The sequence below is a fragment of the Stegostoma tigrinum genome, chromosome 33 (assembly GCF_030684315.1).
Source record: "Stegostoma tigrinum isolate sSteTig4 chromosome 33, sSteTig4.hap1, whole genome shotgun sequence".
In the NCBI taxonomy this organism is placed as follows: domain Eukaryota; kingdom Metazoa; phylum Chordata; class Chondrichthyes; order Orectolobiformes; family Stegostomatidae; genus Stegostoma; species Stegostoma tigrinum.
Window position 1 is genome coordinate 19200126 of NC_081386.1, and position 15201 is coordinate 19215326.

Sequence of the window (15201 nt, forward strand, 5' to 3'; positions counted from 1 at the left end):
TCCTTACAGACATAACGTCAACACTGAATGTCATGCGTTGTGGATTGCAGAGAAACGACAGAGACTGGAGAACATTGCATCAGTGCTGTGATTGCCATAAGATTGAAATGGGCTGTCGGTCCTCCCAATTTATAAAAACAGCACTGGAACACTTCCTAAGAAAATGGTAGAAAACTATCAAAGATAAGGAAAAGTAGTTTTGCACAGCTAACATTTGTGCACACCTGAGGAAGTGGATAGAGGAATTCAAAAAGTAATTTTCAGGAATTAGATGTGATAGAATATCTGACCATGTTTATCTCTAATTCTTTCAAATAGACATTGGTGTATAGGCTACCAAATTTTGTCAGGCTTTTGATTTACAAAACAACAGAGATAATTGCTTACAAGGAGATATTGGGCTGGAAGTTAGATCCAGCGGATTGATTGATTTTTTGAGACTGGTAACCAGGGTAAAGCAGCCACTACTGTGATCCTGTCTCTTTAAAGTGAAAGCTTACTTTAGTTCCACATTACTCTGTGAAACAGTATTCTTCCCAAATGAAGATAATCCACTCGATGTACTGCACCCCACTTCTCGGATATCCATTTGATGGCCTGTAAATGACCAACAGACTAACGTTTGGGACACTGGCAGATGTAGTGCAGAAGCACTTGTCACACTGAGACTTGGGTGAATAGCTGACTAAATGACTGATTATATATATATTTGGTTTTAGAAGTATATGGCACTAAAAGCAAACCATTTATTGTGTATTTTCTTCAGATCCAGGATTGAACTTAAATTCAAAAAACAACTTTAGAATCCCTACAGTGTGGAAGCAGGCCATTCAGCCCATTGATCTACACCAACCGTCTAAAGAGCATCTCACCCAGACCCACCCCATCCCTGTAACCTAGTCTGTGCAGCCCTTGATGCTATGGGCAGTTCAGCACAACCAATCCACCCAACCTGTATATCTTTTGGACTGTGGGAGGTAACCAGAGCACCCAAAGGAAACTCATGCAGACACGGGGAGAATGTGCAAACTGCACTCAGACCATCACCCGAAGCTGGAATCAAACCCAGGTCCCTGGCACTGTGAGGCAGTAGTGCTAACAACTGAGCCACTGTGCCACCCAGTTCTTGTGCTTACAAAGGTTGGAGATCACTCTGGAGAAAGATAATAGGAACTGCCGATGCTGGAGTCTGAGATAACAAGGTATAGTGTGGATGAATGCAGCAGGCCAAGCAGAAGCTGACATTTCAGGTCTAAACCCTGTTTCAGAAATTTCTGAAGGGTCAAGGCCTGAACCATCATCTTTCCTGCTCCTGTGATGCTGCTTGGCCTGCTATGTTCACTCAGCTCTACACCTTGTTATCACAAATCAATGTGGTGGATTGTATTACTGCACTAACTTTGTATAATAAGGTATTGTTTTATTTTCAAAATTGTGGGATCTTGGGTCTTTATTCTTTCAGTAAGAACTTGGATCTCATATTTTGACTACTTTATAAATGAAGATTATTGCTCCCTAGCTAAATCATAGCATAAATTGGATGATCTGGTCCGGGACCATAACACCCTCACAAGTACAGGAACATTGCAGCACCTCTGGCTGAAACTAATTCAGTGCAGATTGCAGAACACTTCTGGTTATCAAAGGAACTTATTTAGCCTGACTTTTAGCATATTTGATAAACCCAGAGTGACATTGCATGCTTAGTGACAGTGTATTGCACCATCATTTTCCTCAGTCTCTTTTATGCCTCAGGATTTACTTTTAATTCATCTCCATTTATCTTTTTTTTGTTTTTAAATTGCAGTTTGCATTTCTGGAACCGCCCATGCAACCATTCACAGTGCTGCCTGTGAAGACAAAATGGAGTGATAGCACCATCCACGTTTTACTGTTTGATATCAGTGCCATTTGTGAACAGATGTTCTCACATCAAGAGAAAGAGCCAAAGTTACAAAATATCATCCCAAGCCATGAAACATTAAGGAGACTAGCTAACATCGACAGCAAAAAACCACCAATGTCCTCAAAAAGAAATAGGACAACAACATCTCCATGTCAGCCAAATGGTTCAGTTAAAGATTTAGTCCGTGAGCACTTATTTCATAGTGAAAGTAACACAAACGGACTTATAAGGGAAAGTGCCGCAATTAGCAAACAAAAAAATAAGTTCAAGGGTATGAAAAGAGTTACACCGTCAACAGTAAAAAAAATGGATGTTAATACGGCCAGAGACGCAGCTAAGTTACTAATTTCCTGCCTCTTTCCCTGGGGTGTGGATAGAGATCTGGATGAACTCTGCACAAAGCATTTGGGCATGTTTGAGCCTTGTTGTCCAGTATCCTTTGGCCTTTTGTCTCCAGATGATTACTTGTCTCTCTTTTTGCCGGGATGGTATCAATTCAATCACGAGGTGACAAAGGATTATGTGTTCTGCAGCAAGATATCAAATAAAGTTGTAGAACTTGCAAAACAGGTCTCAAATATTACCCAACTTTGCCCTGTCTCTGTGGAAGAGACACTAAATAATGAAGCAGATGGAAATTTTCAATTAGAGATGACATCTTATTTGCTGTCTGTCATCTTGTTGGTCAACATACAGATGAGAATGCCTTTGCTGTCCAAGGGGAATGAAACACATCACACAATGAGGTAAGGACAATAGAGTTCAGTCACAATACAACAAAAATGTGATTACATTCTAGCCCTTGCCAATATTAAAGTACTGTGATACAGAATATTTACAAAATTCCTGCTAATAGATTAAAACTTGATTAGAAGATGTCTTTAATTGCCCTTTTGTTAATTCATTTTGGTATTTGATTACTGTTAAGGATATCAATATGCCTTTCATTAACACTCAGTGGCGATATTCTCATAGAAGAGAACTTCAGCAATGAATAGAATCCACAGAGCATCAGTATGTGTTTTTTATAAACTACTTCATTAAGATAAAAGAAATGTCTAACAGTTTTAATAGATGTAGCATTCTGTTCAATTCTCATGTGTTTTGGGCTCAATCTGCAATTGTTCATGAGTAAAATTGCAAATTTTCCAAACAGACCAAATACTCAAAAGATCAGATGGTTTTCATTTAACCGCTCAGATTTTTGTTTTTCTTTCAAATGTCAGTGAGTCATAAATAACATTTCTGACAAAGGATTACATGGCTCTTAATGCATGAAGTCTGCTCTTAGTAAATGTAATAGCAGCCTGGTTAAAAATGTAATGTTCTTAATGGCTTCACTAAAACTTAACCTACTTTCAAAACTCAATTGGCCTTTCTATGACATAATTTTATAAGTACTCCGTAAATACTATAAAATATATGGGTATTGTAACTCCATCTGGAGCAGCACGGTGGCTCAGTGGTTAGCACAGCTGCCTCACAGCACCAGGGACCTCGGTTCAATTCTATTGGACAACTGTCTGTGTGGAGCTTGCACATTCTCCCCATGTCTGGGTGTGCCAGTTTCCTCCCACAGTCTAAAGATGTGCAGGTTTGGTGGAGTAGCCAGGCTACGTTGCCTCATAGTATCCAGGGATGTGCAGGCTGGGTAGATTAGCAGCGAGAAATGCAAGGATATGGTAGGTAGGTTGGGTTTGGGTGTGATGCTTTTCAGAGGTTTGGTGTGGACTTGATGGGTTGAACGGCCTGTCTCCACACTGTATGACAGAGCTCCATCCTACACTCCTTTCCTGTCCATGTCCCCATAGGGGGATTGTGGAACTAACCCTGTAGCTTGGGTACAATAATAGGATATGCAGTTTTTAGTGGACACCATTTAATTCCTGAAATGTTCTTGGCTAGAAACCATTGTGTGTATCTGTTTTTCAGATACAACTCTGTCTCCAGCGATGTTAGTTAGAGGACATAAAGAACAAGTATAAACTTCAGGAGAAGGGCAATACATCGCAACAAGCCAATGCATAACGTTTATATTTCCGTCATAAATTCCTGTGCCCCTCACTAAAACAAGAATGGCTCACATAAAGGTGTCACACCATAATGAAGCCTGTGGGCAAGTTTATTCCAGCAGGGATAGGAACATGAGAACATGCAGACTTAAGTTAGTTATATTCTATTTGGATTTGTGGCTGCCAGCTCAGATTAACTTGCATCAGTCAGACATTTGGGGTTGAACAGTGTGGGTTTTTAGCTGACTCTGATTTGTGGTGAATTCAGCCCAAGCAGTTTTTTTGATGTATCTTATCAACTCGCCATATTAATTGGCATTTGAGCTCTCACTGTGTGAATCATGCTCGATTCTCAGCCCTCCTTGCCACATGCCACTGCCAAATCAACTTGCCACTCACTGGAGATCCTGGAATTGACTGGCATCCCTGGCATTGGGGCCATCTTTGAAAGGTTAGTGCCCCTGGAAATGGTTCCTGATACTTGCCCTGGTCATAGCAGACAGAGCAAATCATGTCCCACTTTCTGGAGTGGGCCCGGAGTTCCTCCTGAGTGGGGTGTGCCTAAGTGTGACTTCCTCTCCACCCAGGACCAACGGCGGAAGCCTAGACACCAGATCATGCCAGTGAGCTCCGAGGTTGCTATTCACGTTGTTGAAGTCTCAGCTGTCTGTAGGAATAAGGTCAATGACCTTCTCTAATCTGCCACCATCATCTCTCTAGTATGGCTCACTCATTATCAATGCTACTGGGCCTACCTCCCACTAAGACTCAGGCTGTGCCACACTCACCATTTCCTGCAAAATCTCCCCCACTCACCATCATTGAGCCCAACCTGGAGCACCGCTACCTCTGGAAACCTCTAACTATACCAATAGTCATCGCTGTGCCATCCACTTTAATCTTCTGTCATATCTGCCTCTCTGACTCTGTCTCATTCCATGGGTAAACAGCCCACAGTAGGACAAAGGATTAAGACAGGTGGTGTGCTGCTCATCATTTGGCATCTCGCCCCTTACCAGGAGAGGCTCCCGACTCTAACCTCAACTCTCTGTTGGTGGAGAATTCCAGGTATTCATCCTCCTCCTCACCCGTTGCTTTGTTGGCTCATCTTCAACAGTCAACATATGTCTCTTCACAATGATGCTATTCAACATAAAACAAGTCTCTACCATTCCTCCAAACTTCATTGGAGTGAAATTTCCTGTTGGTTTCGCACGTTTATAGATCATTCCATTGCCATATTTGAACAGAAAAGTTCATTCATTTACAGTAAGGAATGGGTTTAGTATCTTCTGTAAATCCATGTATAAATTATACGTTCACTTGTAAACTTCTCTAATCAAGTGTTGCTTCATTAGTTTGAGGTTTAGTTTTTATGCAACCTGTATTTCGCTTTGGAAAGGCATGTATGATGGTCAAGGATGGTGTTCATTTTTCCTCATATGTGTGTTAGGTATCTTTACTTGAGATTGGACATATTTCCAATCATCTATTGCGCACACTTACTAACATTCTATTGGTGAAATATATTCATGAGCATTAAATTCACACACTAACCAAATAACTCAAATGCTGTAATACTGTAAACTTAGAATTACTTTAGTAAGATTGAGTACTAAAGTACCTTGTTTGGCAGATTATCCCAGGTTGGACATTGCATCCAATTATCATTTGTCACTTTGTTTATTCAAAACATTAGTCTTTCAGGTAATTCTGAGATGACAGCTGTTTCTGTGTGTGTAACAGGTTTAATTTAGAATGCCTTAAAATGTTTGTGCCATGTTTCTATGACAGATTTCCAGCTGTTTCTGTAATTGGTTTATTTTTCTGAGTCTGCATCTAAGCTGAATCAGTTGAGCACAATGAGCAACAATGATAAACTGATTCACATAATCAAATACTGAGCAATTAAATACAACACAGGTCTTTCCTCTGTCCTTCTCAATATGATGGCTCCTCACTGAATCCCTCATCATCCTACCAGGTCTTATTTTGTTCCAATATAATATTTGCTAGTAAATGTCAATGCACGATTTCATCATGGAGATTGGCAGTGTTGCTTGTAGTCCACTTCTGTGCTTTACAATCAGTGTCAGTGAGCAGTGTCTAGGAGTGAGAACCTAGCTTGGTTTTGAACTTTACTACTGCAAGCTGCTGTTTCAATCTACTAACTCAACATGTTCACAGATATAATCATATGGTTAAGGTGAAAACAAAAGTGTGATTTCAAGACCAGCCATTTAAAAGACTGAATAATGTTTAGGTTACATGTGGGTTATACTGAAATAGATGTGGGTTATACTGAAATTAGGCAAATAGTAATTTCTGCATACATCAGCCCCCAGGACAATAAATAATCACCCTTCTCCAACAGTGGCAGTAAATCTATATGTATAAGTGCAAGGCAGAAGCTTTTAAGAATGACTGACTGATAATTTAATAAACATTTATAACTTTTACATAAATGGTTTATTTCCAAAAAAGCTACCTTAAATCATAACATTAGAGGGAATTGAATATTTAGTCGAGTGCTGCTTTTAAAGGGCTGAGCCTAAACTAACAAACCAGGCTGCTGTCTTATCAAAAGCCACCTTAAGGATTCCACAGTGTTTACAATCTGATGGACTCAAAGCTCTAAGGCTGTGTCGGATAATCTGAAAATAAACAGTGCCTCTGTATTTGATAGCAATGTGTAAAGCTGTTGGTGTGGCAAATCGATTTTTGAGTGGCATTGAAAAATTCAGTGTTTCTTGTCAGCAAATATTCCATTAAACAACATCAGGTCCTGTGTGTATGTTTATGTAACTTTGCTTACTATTTTCTGCTTGGCACCTGAAGATATAATTAATTAATAAGATTATTGGAAATATCTGTATTGGCTCGGCATTTTGTTTCCTAAATTAGTATCTGTTCACACCAGGCATCATATTTTCAATTATATGACTCTATCAATGTTAAAGCTTTAAGCCCAACCACCTGTCATGCTTGTTAAAATTATTGTTTTGTAGGAATGGAATATCTCAAATTTTTCAGAGAATAAATCGTGCGCAGTGAACCCAGATATTCATGAATCTGCTGTATATTTCCAACATTGTGTTGCAACTTTGTTAAAAGGGAAATAAATAGAATTGTTTGCTTCACAAGTCTGATTGTTTGTAGTAACAATTTAAAATTCTGGAAGGATACTGTAGGATTATGAAGTTAATGTTTATTGTGAAACAAAAACAGAAATTGCTGGAACATCTCAGCAAGTCTGGCAACATCTGGAGAGAAATCAGAGTTAATATTTCGGGTCCATTGACCCTTTCTCAGAATTCGACCAGAAATGTTAACTCTGATTTGTCTTCACAGATGCTGCCAGACTGTAAAGATTTTTCAGCAATTTCTGTTCTTGTTTCTGATTTATAGCATCCTCGGTTCTTTAACTTTATCTTTCAAAACACATATTTTAAATGTCTCCGGTCACTTTACATAAAATTTTATTCAATTTAAAAATTCCTGAGTGCCAGAAATTAATTTTTAAATATTGTATTCACATGTAATGACATGGCTGTTCTGTTGTATGATCATTTTGTATTTCATATATTCAACTGATTTGAGGGTTGTTAATGATCCAGCATTAAATTATGAAAGAAAACCAAGTAAGAGAAACCTTTCCCTTTGAGTACGTCAGTTGTAGTGTAATCATGATTTCCATTATAATTCATTTACTGTTTCACTACACTTAGTGCACGGAGGACATTTCCATACAAATATGTTTTAGAAACATTCAGAAACTCAGAACTAGCTTAGAAAAGTTTATCTTGTTGCCTGCTTAAGCTTGATCATTCTGGATAAATTGCCCAGTTAATATTTGTCCAGATAACTCATTTGTCTCATTTTCAACAATGAGCTAGTGCTTACTTCTCCTCAGATATGTCATGGGGGACTTCAACTTTCCAAATATTGACTAGGAACACGATAGTTCGAGTACTATAGATGGGTCAGTTTTTGTCCAGTGTGTGCAGGAGGGCTTCCTGACACAATATGTAGATAGGCCAACAAGGGGCGAAGCCACATTAGATTTGGTACTGGGTAATGAGCCTGGACAGGTGTGAGATTTGGAAGTAGGTGAGCACTTTGGTGATAGCGATCACAATTCTGTTATGTTTACTTTAGTGATGGAAAGGGATAGGTGTATACCACTGGGCAAGAGTTACAGCTAGGGGAAAGGCACTTACGATGAGATTAGGCAAGATTTAGGGAGCATAGGATGAAAAGCTCCTGTGTATCCTAGATAAGTATGTACCTGTCAGGCAGGGAGGAAGCTGTAGAGCGCAGGAGCCGTGGTTTACGAAGGAGGTGGAATCTTTGGTCAAGAGGAAGAAGAAGGCTTATGTTAGGATGAGATGTGAAGGCTCAGTTAGGGCACTTGAGGGCTACGAGGTAGCGAGGAAGGACCTAAAGAGAGAGCTCAGAAGAGCCAGGAGGAGACATGAGAAGTTGTTGGCAGATAGGATCAGGGTAAACCCTAAGGCTTTCTATAGGTATTTAAGGAATAAAAGAATGACGAGAGTAAGATTAGGGCCAATCAAGGATAGTAGTGGTAAGTTGTGTGTGGAGTCAGAGGAGATAGGGGAAGCAATAAATGAATATTTTTCAACAGTATTCACTCTAGAAAACGACAATGTTGTCGAGGAGAATACTGAGTTACAGGCTACTAGACTAGGTAGGATAGAGGTTCACAAGGAAGAGGTATTAGAAATCCTACGGAGGGTGAAGATAGATAAGTCCCCTGGGCTGGATGGGATTTATCCTAGGATCCTCTGGGAAGCTAGGGAGGAGATTGCCGAGCCTTTGCCATTGATCTTTAACTCGTCATTGTCTACAGGAATAGTACCAGACGACTGGAGGATAGCAAATGTGGTTCCCCTGTTCAAGAAGGGGAGTAGAGACAACCCTGGTAATATGGACCAGTGAGCCTTACCTCAGTTGTTGGTAAAGTGTTGGAAAAGGTTATAAGGGATAGGATTTATAATCATCTAGAAAAGAATAAATTGATTAGGGATAGTCAGCACGGTTTTGTGAAGGGAAGGTCGTGCCTCACAAACCTTATTGAGTTCTTTGAGAAGGTGACCAAACAGGTAGATTAGAGTAAATCAGTTGATGTGGTGTATATGGATTTCAGCAAGGCGTTCGATAAGGTTCCCCACAGTAGGCTATTGTACAAAATGCGGAGGAATGGGATTGTGGGAGATATAGCAGTTTGGATTGGAAATTGGCTTGCTGAAAGAAGACAGAGGGTGGTAGTTGATGGGAAATGTTCATCCTGGAGACCAATTACTAGTGGTGTACCGCAAGGGTCGGTGTTGGGTCCACTGCTGTTTGTCGTTTTTATAAATGACCTGGATGAGGGCGTAGAAGGATGGGATGGTAAATTTGCAGACGACACTAAGGTCGGTGGAGTTGTAGATAGTGACGAAGGATGCTGTAGGTTGCAGAGAGATATAGATAAGCTGCAGAGCTGGGCTGAGAGGTAGCAAATGGAGTTTAATGCAGACAAGTGTGAGGTGATGCACTTTGGTAGGAGTAACCGGAAGGCAAAGTACTGGGCTAATGGTAAGATTCTTGGTAGTGTAGATGAGCAGAGAGATCTCGGTGTCCATGTACACAGATCCTTGAAAGTTGCCACCCAGGTTGACGGGGCTGTTAAGAAGGCATACAGTGTTTTAGCTTTTATTAATAGAGGGATCGAGTTCCGGAACCAAGAGGTTATGGTGAAGCTGTACAAAACTCTGGTGCGGCCGCACTTGGAGTATTGCGTACAGTTCTGGTCACGGCATTATAAGAAGGATGTGGAAGCTTTGGAAAGGGTGCAGAGGAGATTTACTAGGATGTTGCCTGGTATGGAGGGAAGGTCTTACGAGGAAAGGCTGAGGTACTTGAGGCTGTTTTCATTAGAGAGAGGAAGGTTGAGAAGTGACTTAATTGAAACATATAAAATAATCAGAGGGTTAGATAGGGTGGATAGGGAGAGCCTTTTTCCTAGGATGGTGACGGCGAGCACAAGGGGGCATAGCTTTAAATTGAGGGGTGGAAGATATAGGACAGATGTCAGAGGTGGTTTCTTTGCTCAGAGAGTAGTAAGGGAATGGAACGCTTTGCCTGCAATGGTAGTAGATTCACCAACTTTAGGTACAATTAAGTCGTCATTGGATAAGCATATGGACGTACGTGGAATAGTGTAGGTTAGATGGGCTTGAGATCGGTATGACAGGTCGGCGCAACATCGAGGGCCGAAGGGCCTGTACTGTGCTGTAACGTTCTATGAAAGATATTGTAATTTTCAAGCTACACATATATAAATAGAAGTCAATTGTCTGTACCAATGCAACCAGTTTACGGTACTGGCATGATGAAACAAGAATTTCCTTGTAGCTTTTTTTTGCTCTGTGGTATTTGCATCTAATAGTTCTGATGACACCAAACAGACAGCACACGAGCAGCAATTCAAAATGAGAGCGCAGTGTGTTGGTGTTGGATGTGACCCTGCCTGCAGTATTATGGTGGGAGAGTTCTATTTCAGGGCAAGGGTTTCAATTCTAACCTGACATGTTCAGGAAATAGACTGTGCAGCCTCCTAGCACCAATACATTTTCACCACTCCATTTCCCCACCCACTTCAAATATGATAGGCCTTTGAATAAAAATAGTAAACTGTACTTTCTGAGGTCAGTTGCTGACACTTCATCAAAGCAAAAGCTACTTGCTCATTTTTTTCATAACTTATCTTTCTTTTAGTGTTGGGGGGTTAAAGCATTTGTGCAAGATCAAAAATATTCCATTCTAACCAATATCATAACAGAAAATCTACTCAAGTGAACCAAGTACTGTGAAGTTGGTTATTTTATAACATGAGTGTTGCTCATGCAATGTTCAGCCCTCGGTGAGAGAGGATGTACATGAACTTGCACAAGATGTAGTACTGTTGCTGTGTGTTGAATTCTCTTTGTGTGTATAATGGTGAATAAAACATCTGCAAAACGCAAACTTGAGAGTTCATTTAGATTGAAATCTGAAATTACTTTTAGATGTTATTGTCAAAATGTGAAGTATTTAGATCTCACCCACCTTTTGGTAACTAGCAATGTTGTCCCTTCGCTGCAGGCAACAGAAAACAGAATACCTACGAGGTAAAGCAGGGGATACCTTCCCGTCATCAATCCCTGCATTTTCTGGAGAAGTGAAGCAAAGTAAGCATTGACCGTCAGAAAAGAAATTGGAATTTTCAAGAGGAATGATCCTGCTTTTGAATAAAATATTGCATTTGTTAGAATAAGATCCAAACATGTTTATTTCGTATGTGTTTGTTTTTTGTTGTCAAACAATAAAATCATCTATCTTTTAACCATATTTTTAAAACATTTCCTTCCTGTTTCACAAAGATGTACATCTTATGCTGCCAGAGCTCATGATTAATAGATCATGTAGTGGCCCTGCACTCATGTGACATCCAGTTGTGAATGGACTATTAAACAACAGGATTTGGTTTGATTTGATTTATTATTGTCACATGTACCTAGGTACAATGAAAAGTTTTGTTTTGCGTGCAGTACAGGCAGATCATACCTTAAAAAAGGTCACGGGTGATAGAACAGAGTGAGAAATACAATATTACAGCTACAAAGAAGGTGCACAAAAAGCAAGATCAACATTAGATTTGAAATTCGAGAGGTCCATTCAGAAGTCTAATAACAACGGGGAAGAAGCTGTTCTTGAACCTGTTGATACATGTGTTTCAGTTTTTATCTTCTGCCTGATGGAAGAAGTTGAGATTAAGACCAGAGTGGGAGGGGTTTTTAATGATGTTGGTTGTCTTCCTGAGGCAGCGAGAAGTGTAGATGGAGTCGATGGATGGAAGGTTGGTTTGTGTGATGTACTGGGCAGTGTTCACACAACTGTCTGTAGTTTCCTGTAGTCCTGGGCAAAGGTGTTAACATAGAAGATAGAACACTACAGCACAGTACAGGCCCTTTGCCCTCAATGTTGTGCCGACTTGTAGAACCAAACTGAAGCCCAACTAACCTACACTATTCCATCGTTATCCATATGTTTACCCAATGACCATTTAAATGCCCTTAAACTTGGTAAGTCTACTACTGTTGCAGGCAAGCATTCCACGCCCTTACTACTCTCTGAGTGAAGAACCTACCTCTGACATCTGTCCTATATCTATCACCCCTTAATTTAAAGCTATGTCCCCTTGTGCTAGCCATCACCATTCAAGGAAAAAGGCTCACTGTCCACTCTATCTAATCCTCTGATCATCTTGTATGTCTCTAGTAGGTCACCTCTTAACCTTCTTCTCTCTAACGAAAACAGCATCAAGTCCCTCAGCCTTTCCTCATAAGACCTTCCCTCCATACCAGGCAACATCCTGGTAAATCTCCTTTGCACCCTTTCCAATACTTCCACATCATTCCTATAATCTGGCGACCAGAACTCTAGGCAATACTCCAAGTGCGGCCGCACCAGAGTTTTGTACAGCTGCAACATGATGGCAAAATAAGTCATCAGTGATATTATTAATAAAGTAATAAGTTCAGTTGTCTCTTAAGGGTGGGGTGGAAATTATTTGTGATATATATGTTGATTACAAAAAGTGCATTGAAAACAGTTGATTGATCCGGCAAGTCTTGATGCACAAAATAATCCAATCATAATCAACTTCATGAGTCTGAGCCTCTTGAGATTGCCGCCCCTCAATGCATCCAGACAGGTGGAGAAGACTCCACAAGTACCTGCACCGTCAATGATGGAGGAGCCAGTGCATTGGTACTAAAGTCAAAACTGTAGCATTTGCAATCATCTTCAGCAAAAGTGCCAAGTGGATGATCCATCTTGGCTTTGTCCTGATACACAGCCACCTAGCAAATTTAATTTGTTCTACTTTTGTTTTAATGAGAAATGGCAGAAAGCACTGGATTCTGCAAAGGCTGTGGGCAACATCTTAGTTATGATAGTGAAGACTAGTGCTCTTAGCTTCACTGTTCCAGAACAGCTCCAGACACTGGCTCATCCTTGGCAATGTGAGACTTGCTCAGAGAAATCCTACCCAAAATAAAGGGACAATTCTATCCAGCAGGTCCTGCTCCATCAGTCTATTCTCAGTCATCAACAAAGTTATGCAAAGTGTCAACAACAATGCTGTCAAACCACTCACACACAAATACCTGAAACCTGTTAAACAGTGTTCAGTTTGCGTTAGACCTGAGCAATCCAGCTGCAGATTTCACCACTGCCTTGGTCCAAATGCAGACAAAAGAACTGAATTCAGGTGATGAAATGATGGTGACTGCCCTTGATATTAAGACAGTATTTGACCCCGTATAGATTCAAGGAGCCCTAGAAATAATTTAAGTCAGTAATAATTGCAGGGGACCCTTACCTTTTCCACTAGTCGGCAAGATACCTAGCACAAAGAAAGATGGCAGTGGTTATTGGAGGCTGACCAGCTCAGACCCAGGACGTGTTCTCAGGACTTGGTTAGGATATTGTTGAAAGTGTTGCTATTTGTATCAGTATAGAAATTAATATATCTTTGTAGCATGTTTCTGTTTAATAATTTAAATTATTTCTAAATTTTAAAACTCCATTTCCCCTTCTACAGACAGAACCTTTTCTCTACCTTGGGGTTTAAGTAAAGAGAAGAGCTTCGATACCCTTACAAACCTGATCACTAGTTGGCAAGTCCAGTCAGTGGAGGTAAGCCAAGTGATTTCAAATAAATCTGCTGGACTATAACCTGGTGTCATGTGACTTCTGATGCAGTCAATAATAAGTGAGTTTGCTGAATTATTCTTAGACAAATATTAATACATATTTCTGGTTGAACGTTTTTGACAGCTGTTGGAAGCGATACAAGCTGTACTGCTATCAGAAGTTCAAACGGTTTTCGGATCTTTGAGAAAGAAACCGATCGGTAGTCAACCAGCCATTGGAGCACCGAATGGCAGTAGCGAATCACGGACTGACCAAACAGAGTTACAGGAAGCACAACAAAATCCAAGCAAGGCAATGTTTCGTAAGTGGAAATGCACAAAGTTTGAATTTCTTGATAGCTATTGTGGTTCTTTATTGTATTTTCACATTTTAGTATTTAGATAACATCTCCAGATGCCTTCATTTAAATATTCAGATGTTGAATTTCCACCACCCTTCATGACTGGCTGTCTAATGCAGCTGGACAGATTACAAGAGGAGGCTGAAGTTATTTATTCAGTGTGGGTCATCTTATTTTAAATATCCCACTTTATGGTTACTATGCTTCATGAATGGGAGAAGGATGGACTGACAGATCTCATTTGCAAGCAGCGGGGAGGTCCTGGTACTTGTGACCCTTCTCAATGACTTTTTGTTGTGCTTTCAAAAACTTGATGAAATTACAATGCAGAACATCGCCTGCATTTTTAAAACAGGAAAACAGAAAAGGAGAAATATGATTGTACATCCAGTAAGGTACCGCACTTTCAAAAGATCACAATTCAAATTCTAACCCTGTAACATTTCTCTGTACAACATTTCACTCCACTGGGATGTTCGCACTCAACAATTCATCCTGTCTTCATCGTTGATTTAGTAAAACCATTGGAATGAATAAACTAATTAGAATTAGAGAGTGGGTAGCTGATTGGAAAACCTAAAGGAAAAGATTGATTTCAGAAGAAAACTAATTCTTGGGGGCAACTAAAGTTTTTTTTAAAATAGATCTACATTTGTGCATGTTACCTTCCTACGGCTAAGGAAATTCTTTGTTCCAAACAATTATTGATTTTTACTTGAAGCTGTATGTCTGTCAAAAGGGGCACTGCCCCTTTAAGAGAGCTGGTCAGGTGACTCGTAAGGCATGGAGCCGGGGCTCAGCCCAGAGTTGGCTGTGGAGGTGTCAGTATCTAAAGTAAAGGGCTCCTGTTCTGAGTTTTACCCATGCCTCCCAGTGGATATTTCCTGATTCCCAGCAAATTACGTACTTAAAAGTGTAACAGTTACAAAAGTTCAGTTTAAGTTAGAAAACTGAATTTTGTTATCCCCCTGGGTGTAGGTTGGTAGCCAGGCAGCATAGGGGTCATTGGTCATTAAATGTGGCATCATGCCATCACTGTTGTACCTGGCAACTGCCCACATCCAGTTGTAACTTTACCAGCTGCAAGGGAGGCATTGGAAGGTCAGCCTACCCAAATGCCAGTTGAGACACCTAAGTTGGCGCATTAAGGGCCTGCTCCCACTGCCATTGGGATTTTATCC

At 40.3% G+C, this 15201-nt stretch overlaps 1 protein-coding gene across 2 annotated transcripts in view; it reads left to right on the top strand.

The window, feature by feature from the left end:
- Positions 1-15201, top strand: part of LOC125467095 (WD repeat-containing protein 72-like) — a 291105-nt gene that overhangs the window by 175713 nt on the left and 100191 nt on the right. For both annotated transcript variants that reach the window (XM_048562515.1, XM_048562516.1), the window contains exons 15-18: positions 1808-2652; positions 11065-11150; positions 13568-13662; positions 13804-13981. In XM_048562515.1, the coding sequence (XP_048418472.1) occupies positions 1808-2652; positions 11065-11150; positions 13568-13662; positions 13804-13981 (1204 nt within the window). The remainder of the gene's footprint in view (positions 1-1807; positions 2653-11064; positions 11151-13567; positions 13663-13803; positions 13982-15201) is intronic.